Source organism: Pangasianodon hypophthalmus, chromosome 2, assembly GCF_027358585.1.
Source record: "Pangasianodon hypophthalmus isolate fPanHyp1 chromosome 2, fPanHyp1.pri, whole genome shotgun sequence".
Taxonomy (NCBI): domain Eukaryota; kingdom Metazoa; phylum Chordata; class Actinopteri; order Siluriformes; family Pangasiidae; genus Pangasianodon; species Pangasianodon hypophthalmus.
Window position 1 is genome coordinate 13161581 of NC_069711.1, and position 19371 is coordinate 13180951.

The 19371-nt window shown below is 38.6% G+C and overlaps 1 protein-coding gene and 1 non-coding gene across 3 annotated transcripts; both read right to left on the reverse strand.

Moving 5' to 3' along the window:
• Window positions 1–784: 784 nt before the first annotated feature.
• Window positions 785–17891, reverse strand: ppm1j (protein phosphatase, Mg2+/Mn2+ dependent, 1J). 2 transcript variants are annotated; one of them, XR_008301366.1, is made up of 11 exons: window positions 17350–17891; window positions 10289–10406; window positions 8897–9226; window positions 6857–6969; window positions 6557–6641; window positions 6000–6118; window positions 5792–5855; window positions 5452–5559; window positions 5048–5199; window positions 1696–2554; window positions 785–1607 (listed from the first exon to the last, which is right to left on the reverse strand). XR_008301366.1 is itself a non-coding variant. In XM_026926279.3 (10 exons), exons 1-10 carry the CDS (start codon window positions 17610–17612, stop codon window positions 2407–2409), a joined length of 1500 nt encoding a protein of 499 aa, XP_026782080.1. In that variant the 5' UTR covers window positions 17613–17891; the 3' UTR covers window positions 785–2406. The 2 variants fall into 2 exon arrangements, 1 of the variants encoding a protein (XP_026782080.1); XM_026926279.3 differs by having other exon boundaries at window positions 785–2554.
• LOC113537313 (U6 spliceosomal RNA) lies at window positions 4557–4659 on the reverse strand. Its single transcript, XR_003403751.3, has one exon. It is a non-coding gene; the product is annotated as a U6 spliceosomal RNA (small nuclear RNA).
• Window positions 17892–19371: the final 1480 nt, after the last annotated feature.

Here is a 19371-nt window from a genome sequence, read left to right on the forward strand (position 1 = left end):
ATTAGGGAAATTTAACATTCTCTGGCTTCTCTTTCCTTTCATGTTTTCTTTCCATTGACACACTTAGTGTGGGCCAGTTCAGTAAACCATCACTGAATAGGTTTGTCTGAAAATGGAGAGAACTAATCTTAGAAATGCATGGTAACACCAGGACTGAGAAGCACTCATAGACATAGACCACACTTCCCACGCTTGTAAACATAATAGTAAACCCCGGAGGCCGTGGCTGCAGCTCCAGCCGCATACAGCAGGGAAGCAGTGGAAGATCTGCTGTCCAATCATGGGTATAACTCATTAAAGGCTGTATTTTAGACCTATGATCAGTACGAGGTTCAGGTTCAGTTTCCTTTTTTTGTCCGATTGAAATGATGAATAAAATAAAATGTTTGAACACATGGATTTATTTAAGCCACATGACACATGAGTTCCAACATTGTTTAGCATGGTGTAATACAATACAGTAGTAGTTATCCTTATCAAGTTAGATATTGTTTGAATTGAAGTGCTATAAACAGTTATTAATATACTTATAAATTATATGGGCTTATAGAGGTGAATAAACGTTCTGTATTGTTCACTACAACACAGTGTACAGTAATTATAGTGTGTCTGATTACTGTACAGTAATTACACCCTATACCTGAATGTACCTAATGTACATTAAACAACTATTCCTTGTGCAGAATCTTCAATATTGAATACACTTTGACAATGATCTATCTGTTAGCATCATCTGAATTTTCAATAGCAAATGAAATGTAATTCATGGCAAAGAGACAGAAAATAATTTATTCAAAGATGGGAGATTTATTGTGAAGGAATCACAGTTGCTTAGGTGTTACAGCTTGACAAATGATAAAACAGTCAGCAGGATTGGTAATGCAACTAAACATGTTATAGCAAAAAATAAAGTTTGTTAGCAGTCAGCCATCAGTTCAAATGTTCAGATTTATATTCACAATTGGTTGTTCACTTCAAGATCATTTAAGCATGGTATATTGAAATAAAGTTCAGGTGTTGATGTTCAGGACCTTGGTTCTAATGTTGAGATGTGTTGGCATTAAAACATCATTTGTAGTAATCTAGCTGCCACCTAAAACCCTTTTCAACCCATTTTTACAAATATGGTACGTCAGGTGAATGTTATAGTAACAATATATTATAATAATAAATTCATCATGAACGGTAAGTTTCTAGGTTCCATATAAGTGCTGATCTTGGACTAAAAGCTGCTTTAATAGGGATTCTCAATATATAATAAGCTTCTAAACTTGGCTCAGAAAAAAGCTAGCCCATAAACTACAGATTAAGTGAAAAGTAGTGTGCACAAATAATGCATCTGGGTTTGATTATAATCAAAAATCCACCTCCTTGCAAGTTTTTAGGTTCATTGTGAACATGGCTTTGTGGAGAGGTAGGGAACCCGGGTTTAGTCAAATGTGCAAGAGTTGAAATGATGGCCACTAATTTCCAGAAGCTTTGTCATGGTTACAGTAGTATGTCTCATTTACATTTATGGCATTTGGCAGACACCAGAGAAACTTACATTTTATCTCATTTATATAAATGAACAGCTGAGGGTTAAGGGCCTTGCCCAGCAGTGGCAGCTTGATGGCGCTGGGATTTGAATTCATGATCTTCAAATCAGTAGTCCAGCATCTTAACCAACGAGCTACCACTGCCCATAAGTGCCACAATACAATTCTACACAATTGCCTCAATCACAATATTATTGTTCCTTTCCAAAGGAGATGTGTTTGACCCTGTCATTATCAGGACTAATGAGAAAATTGTGCTTTCCTTCTTTTGTTGGTGAACATTTGTTTCTTAATAAAGCTGCTGCAAAGTCTCTGAAATGCATGTGTTTACATAGACACATTCTTTGGAGACATTTAAATGAGCTGAGGGAGAATTTGTTTAATTACAGGATGATGAGTTTATGCCTAAAGATAAAGTGCTTTCATCTATACATCCTTAATCATCAAGATTTCATCTCATTTCACCAGTGTCCCATTCCTCGGTCTTCTTCAGGTCCTGTATAAAAGACCCTGTTTATTCACCTAGCAGTAATCTCTCTTCTTATCGTGGCTCACACCCAAATAGACTTCCAGAGTATATACTGTATATCACAGCGGCTTTGTGAATTCTGAAGTCTTTCACAGTAAATCTGTGAGAAATGTTGAGTGAGAAGAGTGGCACTTAATGATGATGTCATCCCGGGCTTGATAAGAAGAGGTAAGAGTCGAGATGATTCCTCGGAGGAAGTTGGAGGAAGAGGAGCAATGCGTACGTCTTTCCCTTCAGCTCAAGTGAGAATGGATTTTTTGGTATTGCACCCCTTCCTCAGCCGGCGCAAATTAGCGCCGTGTCCTGATTTGCTCACCAGAGAGGAACTGATCTGCCTTATCATGTCTCTGACTCGGCCCCAGCCAATGGGATGACAAACACTGTTATGTCATCGCCTGATCCCAGTCTGTCATTGGGCAGCCTCCAACCCCGCTCTTTCAGAACACCACGAGACCTCATTAGGAGATCCTGAGCAGCCAAAGTATACCTTTCACAAAGAGAAAATAAGAATATAAAAGTAGGAATGTATAAGTATATATACAAAATATATAAAAATAAGAATAAGAATATATATTCGATATATAAATTTGTTCATGGGAGATGATGAACATTGGAGGAATAAAAACCATTGACACCTACTGATGCAACACACTCAACTGTGCTTTTAGTCTTTCAGAAAAGGTTTTTTTTTTGCCTTTGGTACTGAATGTTGGAGGCATTATGTTTTTCATGTTGTCTGTCTGTCCAAGATTATTATTAGTGTGATATCTCAAGAACAAGTGGTTGAATGTTTGTAGTATTTATATGAAATTATTATTGTAATCAGCAGATGAACTAATTAGATTCAAGATCAAATGTTAGAAATAGTTTTTCGTCAAAAGCTTCTTTCCTAACAGAGATGTTACTTACACGTTCATGTTCAGGAACACAATGTTGATTTAAATTCAATGATATAAAAATTTTGTCATCAGTCCATCTGTGTCCGTCCATGTATCTCTCTAAGATTCTCGTTAGCACAATACCTCAAGAATGAGTAGTTGAATGTTTGTAGGATGTATATGGAATTATCACTGTAACCAGATGGAACTGATCCAAACAGGGACAAGGTCACAGCAAGGCCAAATGCCTGAAATAGTTTTTTTCAATAGCTTCTTTCACGTTTCACGTACACTATATGGCCACAGTGTATGGCTTCCCTCCCTCTCCCTCTCTCTCTCTCTCTCTCTGTTGACCTATACATGCTACTCCTGAGATGCCAGTGATCCTAACCCCTTCCTGACCTGCCTGATCCACCCTGATTCCCTACTTCTGGTTGGAGTTCTCATCACTTGAAAACCACTTGGTGCTGTGGAGGATGGCCCCACACGGACAGCCTAAGATTACTTGAGATTACTGTGGAGGTTCCACTTAAAAACCATGAAGATGTTCTGCTACAATGGCTTAGGACTACAGTTGCTATGATAGCTTTTGGACTGCAATTCCCATGAACAGTTTTGCAATTGAACAGTTGATAACGTCAACAAAATAGACTTCACATGTAAACTATAATGAACTTTTGTGGTTACACAATTGCACTTTTTGACCATGTAATACACAGTTATAGAAGGGAATTATTTATAATTGCACTATCCGGTGTCACCCAGATGAGGATGGGTTCCCTTTTGAATCTAGTTTCTCTCAAGGTTTCTTCCTCATATCGTCTCAGAGAGTTTTTCCTTGCCACCTTCACCTCTGGTTTGCTCATTAGGGATAAATTCAAAAAATTAAAATTTATATTCTCAATTTATATATTTCTGTAAAGCTGCTTTGTCAAAATGTCGATTGTTAAAAGCACTATACAAATTGAACTGAATTGAATTGATTTGAATTGTATGGCCAAAAATATATGCACACCCCTCTTAATGATTGAGTTCAGGTGTTTCAGCCAGACTTGCTAACAGATGCATAAAATCAAGCATATAGCAATGCAATCTCCAAAGACAAACACTGGCATGAATGGGTCATACTGAAGAGCTCAGTAACATGGCACTATCATAGGATGTCACGTTTGCCACAAGTCAGTTTGTGAAATTTCTGCCCTGTTAGATCTGCCCTATTCAACTGTGAGTGCTATTATTGTGAAATAGAGGTGTCTAGGAACAACAAAAGCTTAGCCACGAAGTGGCAGACCACGCAAACTCACAGAGTGGGGCCACCGAGTGCTGAAGTGTGTAGCACATAAAAATTGCATATCCTCTGTTGCGTCATTCACTACAGAGTTCCAAATTGCCTCTGCAAGCAACATCAGCACAATATCTCTGCATCAGTAGCTTAATGAAATGGGTTTCCATGGCCTGCACAGAGTCCTGACCTCAACCCAAATGAACACCTCTGGGATGAACTGGAACTGGAAAGAATGTTGGCATTAAGTTTAACTTGTTGCACATTATTTAAGGTTTAATATTTAATGTTAATGTACTTCCATATTTGCGCAAATCCAGCAATAAGCTAAACACACACCACTTACAATTTTGCGTGTCATCCTTGCGCGCGCAGGGACCATGCTAATCTTCTCTGTATCATTCCAATTTTAGTATATGTGCTAGACAGAACAATCCTATATCAATGCCAGACTATACTCAAACTCCCAGAGCACTCCTTTGCCATAATGGCCCTGTTTTTCCCTCTCTGACACAGTAAACACCTGTCTCTCCCTGCCTGTCGTGATCACAGAGTAGGCCATGGTATTGCACATCATTTCAGTTTGAAAAGTGTATTACTTGTCTAAAGGAGTAGAACATTTTGTAAAGGTTTATTTCTCACGTTACCTGCTTGCTGGTGTGGTTAATTAATTCATATGGCAGTTTTATCTAGACACTTACATTTTGTTCACAATGACAGAATATTGACTGAAAGTCAAGCTTAAAGAAAAAATAGTTAAATATTTACCCTGTACATTTATGTAGAAGTTTATGAAAAATAGGTGAAAGGTTAAAAGTACCTCATTGGGTCATTAGGCTCACAGCAGGACAGAAATTTTGTCACTGCATCTGCTACTTCTTGATCAGAAGTCACATCCCACAATCCGTCAGTGCCCATAATGAGGACGTCATCACAGCCATGCTTGTGCTCTGAAATATTGTATACTTTCACCTGAACATACAACACGAGAGCAAAATAGGAAATTAATATAAAGCTAACACATTCTCTGCTTGACTAAGCATGTAAGATGTTATATTACATACAAAAAAAATCATAAAACCTTTGATTTAAATCATTCTGATTCAAGAGATGGATGGGCAACTCATAAAATGAAAGAAAAGAAGAGACCAAAAGATGGCACAAGCGGATAAAGTCAGCGAAAAACACTAAATGATATTTGTACAACTGCGATTATAAACGTACCTCTGGACAGCAGGATAGGAAAGGTTTGATATGAATGTTCGAATTGTACACTTTCAGATCATGATCACCTAAACCACGTGTTACTCCAATCGTGGCCATGACTCGGGCCTATCAACACACACACACACACACACACACACACACACACAAAACCCTTATATTAAAAAAGACACTCTTGAGGTAAAATCTCCTGCTAGGAATGAGCGACGGTACAGAAATAAAACTCCACAATTATACTCTATACAATTTCCTTTAGTTTGTGTTCTCATTAAGAAATAAAGCACATCAAACTAATTACGATTATTACAGATTGAATATATAGCTCCTTTAGACTGATTACCTTTTTCCCCTCTCCATAAATTAGGGGGAACTTGAGGTCATCTTCAATAATTGTCTTATATGCCCTGTAATCAAGAAATTAAAACATCATCACAACAAAATGTGGAAAATTTAGCCATAATCTCACATACTGATTTAGTAAAAATGCTTGGATTTTGTATAGATAATCAGCTAAAGATGTACAACCTCACACACTCAGATATACTTACCACCCAGTCATGGTGTGGTCTCTAAATAACATCTTCTTGCCTAGTTCATTGTGCTGAATGCGTCGGGGAAACTCAATGTGTGTGAACTCGTTTCCAAGCAGTTCTGGTTTAAGGAATCCCTTTAAACACCGTAAAGAGCATAAAGCAGTTTGTTACTACAAGGATTTTGAATAAGTAATCAAACGTTTGCAGAGAGGAAGCTATCTACAAGACAACTTTAGCCTGGTGAGCATACACTCTCGCTCAGCATTTTCCAGACATAGGCCTGCAGTGATTCTTTACTTTCTAAAAGTTATAATTACTCAGCACTGAACGGCGGAACCTTTTTTCCCTTTTTTTTTTTTTTTTTTCAAAAGATTACCATTCACTTACTATCAAAACATCAGGTCAGAATAAATCATGAGCTCATCTTTAGTTCAGGTCTGGTAAAAAATGCATGTCAGTATGGTTCTATTTGTGATGGCTCCATTTTTTGAAAAATGAATTTGTTTTGTCTTCATTCAAAATTGCCAATGAACTGATCTGTGCACTTGTGGTACTGCAGGTGAGAAACTCACCAGGTACTGCAGCCGCTGTCTCTCACTCTCCGGTGTGAACTCATTAGACATGGGAATAATCTCATCATTGCGAACAATTATGGCTCTAAAATACAAATAGTAGATCTTTAATGCTTAGAAGTGTATAGATCTATCAACAAATATTATAGCAACAGAACTGTGTTCACTTTGATGATGTACTTTTTTCAACTGCATCCCAGGAAATTACAAAAAGTGTTGTAGTTTAATTAGATAATTATTTTAAAAAAACTGTACATATTTGTAATATTTTACTGTCGGTTCATTCTATAATCTTCTTACCTGCTGTCACCTGCATTTGCTACGTAGAGTTTCCCTAACAAATGCACAGCAGTCAAGGCACAACATCCTCCAGAAATGCTGTAAGATGCCTTCTCCTTTTCAATGAGGTCATCCTGCGTAGAAGATACAGCATAATAATTATTTTAACCAAAAATACACAGTACTGTCTGTAAGTAATCGCACCAAGACTTTTGGTTTTGGCTCTGTACTGCAGGTCTGTGTGACATGGACACATTATAACCAAATAAAATAAAATAAGAAATCAAATAAAACAATCACTCTATAGAAATAATGACAAAAGGCACAGGGTGTGAGATTTTACTGGCAGACACACCCATATCATTACAGGTATTACAGGCTTTTTTATGATGGATAAAAAACTGGCTATGTGCTGCTATATCCTTAATGAATGTACAAGAGAGGGAAGAAAAATGACTGGAATGATGTGGTATTTCCATCTGAATTCTACTGCTGTCTCTCAGTGTGGCAGCCAAATAATTGTCACTGACACTAAAGCAGATCATCATGATGCTGCTAATCACACTGACACTGCAAAAAAAAAAATACTGCCAGAAATAGTAAGTGAAAATGAATTGTTTACAATATTGCTAACAAGTACCAATGTAGATCTGGCAATAGCAAATGACATTGGAGATCACAGATGACCACTGAGTCAGTCATGAAGAAAAGAAACACTATCCAAAAAAGAGCAGAAGGAGGTCTGGTTACAGTGGAAGAAAATGCATATCAAATGCCTGTATAATTTGGTACAATGACCAGACATTACCTAGATTAACCTTTGATGGAATAAGTATGGCATGGAGGACTAAAGGGACTATTCAAGAACTAAAACCTATTAATTTATAAATTAAATATGGCGTCATGGCCACACATGATCTCCCAGTTAAACTGTGTTACTTATCATTGTTAATGTGACTGGTGTTGGAGCCAAAAAAACCTGATGAAGGCTGTGCTACATACCTGGTAAACATCACCAGTATACTTCTGCAATGGATTTACAAGCATGTATTAATTGTGATGGTTTTATGTAAGACCTCTCTAATTACATTTAATCTCCTAAAATATGATTATTGTATAATAAGGGGCCTAAATGGTTCATCCAGAGTGGAGCGAAGTAAATATTCCGTACTTTCATCTCATGTGTCTGAGCTAATTCATTGAACTGCAGAGACAAATGTTGCTTTCCAGATCAAAATTTATGTCACTGTCCAATTACATGGACTGGGCTGTAAAACAAACATGTAATACATTCACTGAGGTCAATAAAGCTTGTCACAGAGAACACAAATTGGCTAAATAGTCTAGCAGATATTTGATTAACCCTATTAGACCAGCTACTCTGATATAATTCAGTGATGTCTTGTGAGCATCACCACTTCATAGCTCTTTGAGTGAGAGAAAGAGGTTTTTGTCCAAATGAAACTAAAGATATTTGGATAACTACACAACTCTTATTTCTTGAATTGGATCACTGTCTTCTATGATGAATTTACAGACAAATCAAATTGGTTAAAAAAAAGCATGTAGTTTATTATCCTGCCTTGTGGACTGCTTGCTCTATCACTGTATATGGATCATGATTTTTGAGATGTTTTTGAAATCTTTTGTCTCTAGTAAGTTGCACCAGAGTAAATTGAAGTGTCTTATAAAGAAGGATAAAAAGTGCATGCATATACAGTATTAATGGCTCTTTGAGGTGTGCCATGACGAACAGGAATGCTTGGCTGGTTACACCAGAGTGAATTGAAGTGTCTTATTAAGAAGGCTAAAAAGTGCATGCATATATTATTGGCTCTTTGAGGTGTGCCATGATGAACTGGAATGCTTGGCTGACAAGACTAACTAGTCTGGCTGGTTATGTATGTAGTATATGTACAACATATACAAAGTTTCATGACCTTAATGTAGGCCTAAAGGGTTAAACTGATTAAGCTCACTAGTTCAGTACTAAGTATATGTTTGTGATCAATATTTGACTCAATGTCAAATATTTTAAGGCCTGGAACCCCATGGTCTCACCATCTGTTTGAAGGCATTCTCTATGATTCCCATCACCAGGCTTTCCAGATTGACAACTTTCTCCATGTGGAACCGAGCGATGGGATCTACAGGCCCATCCTGGTCTTCTGCATCCATGCAGGATCCCTTCTTTTGCTCAGCCTGATAAGGACTACCGTTCTTAGCTAGGCAGATGGGTGGTGGGCTGCTCTGATTCTCCAAAAGATGGGCTACTTCACACAAACGGTCTCGGATGAGACGATGGAGGAGTTTGGAGGCCATGAGCGCGGCTCCAGTACCGGCGTGACCATCAAATACACCCCAGAAGTGCATCGGGATACCTGTGGTGTCCTGTAGACGGAGAGAGAAAGATGGGTGGTGGTGGTACACAGTCAGAGAAAAGGTGTGATTTTATGATAAAAATGGTTGTCACTGGGCTTGTCACAAGGTTCAAGGGTTCCTCTTACTAGTAGTTATAATAAGCAACATAATTGTTGAAGAGCATAAACAAGGTTAATAATTGGACCTTAAAAAGCAGTGTTGTACCTCTGAGTGTACAGTTACATGGTTTTATATTAGGAAGCAAAAATGCACTGCTACAGTACCTTTTTTCAGTATATATTTAGAGAGAGGGTGAAGAGTAAAGAGCCAATTCATACATTTGTTCTACAAAAGAATATATTCACACACAAAGTGAGCATTATTAATGCAAACAAAATCTAGCTTAATGTACCACGTATTAAGAATTAAATTAAAGATTTTTGCATTTGTAATGCAAAAGAATACATTTGACTGCGCTACCCCTTCCTATATAGTGGCAAACATGCTACTGATTACAAAATTCAAGACTTCCTGATGTAACATGAAAGAATTACAAACCTTGTATAGTCTTTCTTAATTTTGGAAGAGCAGACATGAAGTAAGACCCAAAAGCACAAATCAATGGCTACCACTGCAATGGAAAATACTGGGTATGTGTGTTTTCAGGTAGTCTAAGTGTTCAGGTTTTATATATATATATATATAAATAACCTGTCTGGGTGACTGACCAGTCATACAAGGAGTCAAAAAATTAAAGGCAACTAAATCTGTATATGTGTGTGTGTGTGTGTGTGTGTGTGTGTCTAGTATAGATTATACATAACAATGTTTATTTTTACCTGCTTCGAGTGAGCATGTGTGCGGCCACAAGCAGATAAAAAAGCTCCTGTCTGCTGTGTTCTCTGAGCACTGTACTGCTGAGAATATTACACACATGGTAACACACTCGTAACAAACTATTTTGGAAGTTGAACTGCAAGATACGACTGTAGTCCAAATGTGAGAATCAGAATGAGGAACCTGAACCTGAAACTGAGATGAACTTGTTTTGTGTGGCCGAATTGTGTTGGTCTGAGAGCTAGTAAATCTCACCCCACTGTCTTCTAGTAGCACGGAGGCACGCTGCTGTTTGCTAGTGAGCTTCTTCACGTATAGCACGTCACACGAGGCCTGGTCCTCATTCAGCATACTCTTTCCTGCATTTATCACCCTAAGATAAAGGGAGAGAGAACGTTAATCGGTGTAGTCAAATTCTTCACATAAGTGTTTTCAGCTATCCTCAAGTAACCTTGCTAAAACTTAATTAGTGTTAAAAGACCCCGGGGTTTGACTCTGAGTGAGTAAGATAATAAAACACATTGGAAATAAAGTCAAGTTGAATGGAATATGTTGAAAAAATGCATTAGGGTACTGAAATATTCAGAAAACTACATGCTGAAAGATTGTTAAAAGCAATAAAAATGACCACACTGAGAACTGGTCAACTAAAGCACATTATCAGAGACAGTCTACATTCAAAAACCTGATCCACGTGTAACAGCAACTGGATCTGATAGTGAATAAAAATATTGATCAGAAGAGGTCTCACTTACACACCATACTGAAAAAAGAATTTGAAATAGGCTGTATTAATGACTTCAAAAAAACCTACATTAAATAGTAATTTCCCTGCATGTGGCTACGGCTCCCTGAATGAATCCTTATTGATACGCTAATTTATTTGGCCTCTTCCTAATATCCTTCACTGCTGCATTCATGAACTCTTTGCAGGTCTTCATCTATTAGTACTGTGAGTGTGTAAAAATTTTTATTTAAATCTTACTTCCTTTTATGAGTAAACAGATGTAACGCCAAACTCTCCCAGTACCAAAAAGCTCTCAGTTGCTTACATACTTTTCAGGAAATAGCATCTCTGCACTCAATGCCTGGGAAAACCCTTCAGATGGTGAAATTTTGACACCTTATACTATATATAGTTCTGAAAAGTACAGACTTTCCTGAAATGACATGTGCTTCTCTTTTTCAAGTATTTCAACCACAAGTAATGCTATAGTATTTTAAAGTCTGTTCACTCCCAAAAGTGAAAAGGGAGAAAACTGCATTTAAAGATTCCATTCTAACAGCCAGTAGCTGATTACAAACTGAATTGATTAGGATTATGTTAATTTCACTATGGCCTTGATCTAACTTAATCAAACAGTGATATTCACTGTGTGAGGAAATTCAAGGTTGTAGACATCTGTATGCAAGTCAGCTGCATTTATAACTGTGTTTGTCAACACAGCTGGCTCAACATTGCAGGAAGGTTGCTTAGGCAATATTTAAAGAAAAAAAAAAGTAATTTTGGTGAAATGTAGTTATGGTTTCTTGAAGTTGGTGTCAAAGTATATTACTGGAAGCGGATGGGGGTGGTAGTGGAATAATTTTAGCCAAAACCTGATTTTTTCATCTCTTTTTTGGCTGTTTGGCAGAATTCAGCCACAGCAGCTTGACAACTTTTCCCAGACTACATTGTGTGCAATCTGGGTCCAAAACACTGCTCATAATAAAACAGTCACATTCAAAGACCTCACACACCCATTATATACAGTATATTTATAATAACCTTTAAATATAAAATGTTTTTTTCCACACTGCATTGATCAATTGAAAACAAAATCATCACAATATATTTATTCACTTATTATATTACAAATAAAAGGAAAACAAAACTGTGTATCTAACACACATCAGTAAATGAATGTTATATAAAAATAAGCTTGGTCTTGTCACACTGTAGATGATCCCAGTGAAATCCAATAAATTCTATAAGGGACTGTGCAATATGTCTGATACGTCAGATTATATGATAAATTGTATCTATCACTATCATATCCTCTAACGATAGAGCTGTGATTAAAGAAAATTACTGCGTTCTGCTTATGTCATCAATCAACATGATGGTGCAGAAAATGGGACTGCATAAACAGAAACATTCTTCAAAATGAGTTAGAGATAATACAGATACTTCTTCTAGCCATTAACATGTACAAACTTATTTTGACTCCTGCAATATTCCTCTTTCAAAATTCCTCTGTGATATACCACTATCACAGACATACTGTACAAATTCATGTGTCTAGATCACCCATGTTTTAATGTCATACTTCGATGTTTTGATTGTAGGCCACTCTATTTTAACTGGAAGGGAAATGAAAGCCACTGCTTAAAGATTAGAGAACACACTCGAAGTAAGCTGACTCGAAATAAGTTCAAGCAGTCAGTTGAAATCAAATATCATGATACATTAGGACACATGACACAGAGACAATATCCGTAGCTTCTGCTTCAAACTTTGAGACTGACTTAAACCATCACGTCAATCATTATGATCATAATGTACACTTTGTGAGGACTGTATCAGGAATTTTTATATAGCAATTAACATGGTCCCCAGTTAGCCTTATGTGAGCTGCTCTCAAATGAGGAAGTAGAACCTCTGTCTACAAGTTCCTCTTCTGAGGTCGCAAGAGCTAACAACACTATTTCTGAAACCAGGGTTTCCGTTTCAACATCATTATTTTTCTTTAGACAATAGCCTAGTCCAAGGGCTCAATTTATTGGCTTTCATCTGCACAGTAAAGGCAGGACATTTGTTCTACTGTTGATCAGTCCAGATAATTGCACCAAAAATATGAATAAAGCCTTAAAAATAATGTAATATAAATAAAACATTGTGAGTCCACAAAGAAGTGGTCTGCAATAAAAGGTATCTTCCAAGAGGTGACAAAACTCTAATAATAAGTGTTTCCTTCTTAGATGACAAATGTAAGTAGTCAGTGTTTTCTTAAGAAAAGTGTATAAAAACCAAACATCACAATTGCATACTTAAATACAGTGTTTTAGGAAACTAGAAAGTAGTCTTGTCAAGAACTCTTGGAGCAAATGGCTCGCAGTTTTAGTGTAGGATGCTCAGCCATGACATCAAGCACCATCCCTGATCCTGTTAGGCTGGCAGTAAATGGAGATAGGGAGAACTGGAGATAATGTGGTATAGAGGCCTTCTGAGCTAGACAATAGCCTACTAATTAATGTATCATGTTGCAGATCAATGATTTAACTCTCTACAGGACAAACAGTAAGTGCTCCATTAACACAATGTGACTGATAGCTACAGAGTCACATCATTTGAGCCACTATTAGAAAGCCTTTCAAATGCTGTTTAGCTTCTCATATGAAACGTGTAATGTGTTCTGTCGGGTGGGAGGTAGTTATGCTTTGGGTCAGAATACGTTAGGAACAGAACACTGGATGAAATATAGCTACATTGCAACTTGAGAGAACATGACACAGTGCTTTGACCACACAGTGTTGTAGCAAAACATTCAGATATGATGCATACACCACAAAGAAAGATCACATTCATTAATGTGAATGTAAACAGCAATTTACAGCGATGCATTTACAGTATTCATACATTCTTAGTAACTGCCTGGTCAGGGTCACAGTGGTTTAAATTAGGGAACTAGTTTGTTTACGCCTATATTTCGGGGAATATAAGCAACTAAATTCATCAGAAAACGTCACTTCTTAGGTAAAAATGATGTACTAGCAGAATTTTAAAAAGAGTCACGCGCACATCTCTATTTCTCAAAACAAAAAACAAAATCTTTCTGCTTTATGCCACACCCACTTTGGCTTTAAATCTGAAAACAGACACAGATATTTGGAGCTATAACGATATGGACAATGCCATTGCATTACAATCCTACTATATATGGGAAGCAAGGTTCAATCCTGAGCCATGGTTACTCTGTCTGTGCGGAGATTTGATTGTTCTCCCCATGCTTGCATGGATTTTCTTCGCTAGGTGTGAATGTATGTGTGATGTCCTGTGAGGATTTTTGCTTTATAATCAAGCAAGCTCGGTCATTCATTAGGGCTTCACACATAATTAGAATGGACAGTGGAATCAGCCAGTTTCAGTTTCCAGTGGGTGGTATCATCAGTTATAGAAACTAGGTGTGCTTCTCATTTCTCTACTTGCTCTTCCTCACTTTCCTTCCTTGCTTCCCTAAACACTTCTTGGATGTCATGAAAGGATTCAAGGAAAGGAAATCAGGACAGATGAAATCAATGACAAAATTATTTGCAAATGAGATGCCTTTATTTGCTGAAGTGTCACTTTAAAGTACTATGACTTATTAATGTTTTTTTTTCAGCTGTAATGTCTGTTCCCAGGCATAGGAACTGCATGTACACAACATGCTGTGATTACACACTTAATTAACAAATAGATATCAATTCAAGTATTAGGAAGAAAGCCAGGTCACCGAAAGCATAAATTAAAATTTCGCAATAGCAGAGGGAGGACACCCAGATTTGCTTAAGAATTTGCTTGGGAAACAAGGATATAATTAAGAATGCAGGTCAGTGCCACTGTTGATCTTGAGTCATCTCTGAGATACAGATATAGCTTTTTTTTTTTTTTTTTTTTATAGATTCCTACATAGTGTCATATATATGTTTTCTTAGAGCTCAATGTAGGTTTATCTCACCTGACATGTGGCATAATAAAAACGGTACTTCCTTTTAATTCCCTTTAGAAAAATCTTAAAACATTTAATACTATTTCCCATTTACCTCCATAGTTACAAAGAGATACGAACAGTCAATTCAGTTGTAGTTCTGTGAACTGTCATAAGATGAAACTCTACTCTAGCTCTGCTACCTCAAGCCAGTGATGCCATTCTTCCAGGGCCAGTTTTACTGCTTCCTCTTTCCAGTACCATGTTCAACTAGTGAGGTTTACAGGAAAGGAAAAATACTGGGTAGTAGCATAAACCTCAACACTGGATAGGAATGAAAGATCAGGATCAGGATTGGAGCAGTGGTAAAAGCTTCCTTGACTTGCTGGAACACTTGGTCACCTTGAGAATTCCAGGAAAGTTTTGTACCCTAGGAATTTGGAGGCCATTTTATTTTCAAGGGTCAGTGATGGTTTTGGGGCTTGGCCATTCACTGATGGCTTTACCAATCCCCAAAACCATTACAAGCTACATGCTGTCTTCCACTGGCCCCCAACCTAGAATGTGGATTAAATTGTATCCATCCCCTGAGATATAGTGAAGATACTGGCAGATTTCAGTTGTTTGAGTGCTGACAGGGCACCTGTAATCAATGCATGGCTAAAGATTTTGCACGAAATACAATTATAAATTGTTCTGCACAGAAAAAACAATCAAAGAGATGCAGGTGAGGTATATGGCCATATGTCCCCATATTTGAGGGCCATGGTGATGTAGTGATCCATAGTCTTGTTCTCAGTGGCAAACTTGTGAGAGAGGTGAGGTAGTGTCAGTTTTTTGACCCACAACAGTCTATAGTGTTTATACAGAATGGTCTGAAAAACAAAAACTTTCAGTGAGTTGATGGCAGATGTCAGAGGAGAATGGCCAGACTGGTTTAAACTGACAGGAAGGCTAAGATAACTCAAATGAGCAGAAAAGCATCTCAGAATGCACAACACATCAAACCCTGAGGCAGATGAGCTAAAACAATTCCATTCCTGTCAGCCAAGAACAGGACTCTAAGTCTACAGTGGGCGTAGGCTACAGTGGGCGTAGGCTCACCCAAACTGGACAGCTGAAGATCGGAAAAGACCAGGCAGTGTATTTTCTCCAAAATCAACACGCATTCAAATGACTATTAGGAGTTCTAGCCCAAGCAGAGCATGTGCAGGTGTTTGAGGGGAACTGTGAAGAGACGGGCTAGATTTGAATGAATAAGCAATTCATGTCTGTTTGCTGATTCGTTTCTGTTTGTTGATACTGCTTAAAAGTGGATGATATAAGCTGGAGTTAAGTGGGAAATCAGGGGTAGATAAACACTGTTGCATTTGTGGCCTATACTGATTTAAGACTACATAAAGATCACATCTGTGATAATCTAATAGTGTCAAACTTTATGATACATCATATACTTCTGCAAGCTTCAAAATCATGGCTAAGGTTTCACAAACTAATATTGTGTAAAATGAGTAAAATGTAGATGAATATATGGCAGGTTTTCAGTCTGATCTTTAAAATATTAAGTGGCAGAGGTAATCAAAGGATGGGCTGAAAACCATTGCTAGTCTCAGAGGAAAATTATTATTTTCCTCATACACGTACATCTTGTGTATCCTAAGTGAACATTAAGAAGATTGTATAAGTAAAAGTAATTACTAATGAAAAAGGTACAGTTCTAATATGGTGGCATTGTCTCATCACAGCATACTGTAGAAAATGGTTGTTACCATTTTGAAGAAACCTACAACAAACTGCACTAATGATGAAAACGCAGCGACCCAATAACACCATTGGTTTATCTTAATCTCATAATGAAGGCTTGTTAATCCTAATCTATCTTCTCACACAATACATGTCTATGTGTAATCTCCAATATTTACGCCCTGTCAGCAGGACTACTGTTGTAATAGCATGCAAAATATCTGTTAATCCTAAATTAAATAGAATGATCTTGTAACAGGTGTCAGATTCATTCATTCACCATCAACAAAAGGGAAAAAAAAATAGCTTGCTTTGCTTTTGCAGTTGGAATCTGAATAAACAGCTTTTCAGTCTGCACCCTGGTCACGTGACTCGACTCTGCCTCACACTTGGGTTTTCAGGTTTTGAGTTGAAGCGCAGAGGATGTGGTGTGAGAGCGCTTACTGGCAGATAGATCACGGCGTTCATTTACTGTCAGGACGTGTAAAAAGCCTGCATATGCCGCAGTTGAGTTTGAAGCAGCTGAACGCCTCAGATCATGCAGCCAAGCCTGCTGTCGATCGCAGCCTACGTCATCATTACACACTGAGAGATGGCGCACGGGGCTTACAGTATGACGCTCGCTACCCAAAAAACTGCGCTGAATGAACACCTACGGTTTTTATATACGTCCCGATCGATTTCAATGAGCATCGTAGAAGTTAAGTGAACAGTCCCCAGCACGCTTACTGCTGCGCAGGGGCGTTACACCGCACTGAGCTGAGCTTTGCCCTTGGATCGAAGTGTCTGGCTGCATCACTGAGCCGAACCCTTGCGTCTAAAGCACATTCATCAGCTCGCACTCAGTGAGTGACCCATAACAGAAGGTGCATGCGCAAGAACCATAAATGAGCTGCGACTCACTCTGCATATCCAGTGCGCCAGGGCATCTTGGCGTCTCTCCGGAGTATAATGACGGGCCGGGATGCGTGCTCGGCCGCGTACTGCACCAACTCAGCGCTCAGCTCCAAAAAGTCGGGCCGCGCGTACGGGAAGCGCGGGGGCAGAGAGTCCGCTCCGCTCTGCTGCTGCTGCTGCTGAGGATGATGATGGTGGTGGTGGTGGTGGCCGTGCGGGACGATGCCGCCCACCAGCGAGGACATGGCGTTTTTCACTTTGCTAATCATTGTGGTGCGGTGTTGCAGCGCGCGGAACTCGGAGAGCTAAAAGGAAAAACGCAGCGGCGCAGCGGGCGAGGCGCGGTGCAGGAAGCCAGCGCTCCTGAGCTCGTGTGACGTTCTAACAAACGATGGTCTCCTCATAGCGGAAAAAAAATCCTCGCCCGATCGAGTGTGGATCATCCGAAAGGCTCTGAGGAGGCACACAAGTTCTGCATGTCGGTCTGGTAGCTGGAAACGAAATGTCTCTACAGCGTGTGCAAAATCGAGGGAGGGGGACCTGGAGGATGAGGCGGTGACGCCGCGACGTTTCCACAACGACCGTGCAACTGATACTCTAACTATACCACTGTTATTATTCTCATTATTCTTAACAGCAACAACCACCACCACCACAAACAACAACAACAACCACCACCACAACAACTATAACAACCACCACCACAAACAACAACAACAACCACCACCACAACAACAGTAACAACAACAAAAACAACAACCACAACAACAATAACAACCACAACCACCACCACAACAACAATAACAACCACCACAACAATAACAACCACAACAACAAACACCACTATAACAACAACAACAAAGACAACCACCACAACAATAACAACAACCACAACAACAAACACCACTATAACAACAACAAAGACAACCACCACCACCACCAACCACCACCACAACAACAGCAACCACCACCACCACCACCACAACAACAGCAACCACCACCACCACAACAACAGCAACCACCACCACAACAACAGCAACCACCACCACAACAACAGCAACAACAAAAACAACCACCACCACCACCACCACAACAACAACAACAACAACCATCACCACAACAACAACAAAAATAACCATCACCACCACAAGAAAAAAAAAAAAATTGGTCAGTGGCAGTGGTCCTATGTAATCCCTTTTCATTGACAAAATAGAGGATGTCTAGCAAATTTTGCATAGCAACAGATGGGATAAAGGACACCTACATGAGTGTAGCTATAAGGGGGTACCTAATAAACTGGTAACTGAGTGTACATAGCATGCACTTAGTTGCATAGGGCATTATAATATAATATAATATAATATAATATAATATAATATAATACATTGAGTTGAATCTATTAGTTACCTGATTGCTACCTAATAAACTGTCAACTCAGGTAAGCATATAAACATACTGTATGTACAGTAGGTCCTACACAGCTTTTTAAAACCCCAGCTACACCGGAACACGTGAGACAAACGAAGCACCACACACACTATAATGCCACTGCACTTTCAGTGTCACTTTGTCAATATTATTATTATTATTGCAATCTCAGTGTCACACTGTCACCAATAGTAGGATATATCTCTGCTTTCCCTTTCCACTGATGGGATAGAGAGTGTCTAGAAAACCTACAGTATGTGGTACGTGTCTCTGATCAAATGGCCAATAAGCGTAACTACAAAATATAAGGTATACCTAATAAACTGGTAACTTAGTATACAGCAAGCATGTCTCCAGTCTTATCCAAAAAGGGCTGGTGTGGCTGCAGGTTTTCATTCCAGACAAGCAGGATCCACACCTAATAGTTATTTGGAGACAAAGACGTATTGATTAAACAAGTGGAATCAGGCGTGGCTCCTGCTGGGTTGGAATGAAAACCTGCAACCACACTGGACCTTTAATAAGACTGGGCACCCCTGCTGTATGGCTTACATGGAGTTGCCCAGCTCACCTAGATATCTAGTAATAATTTTAAATCAA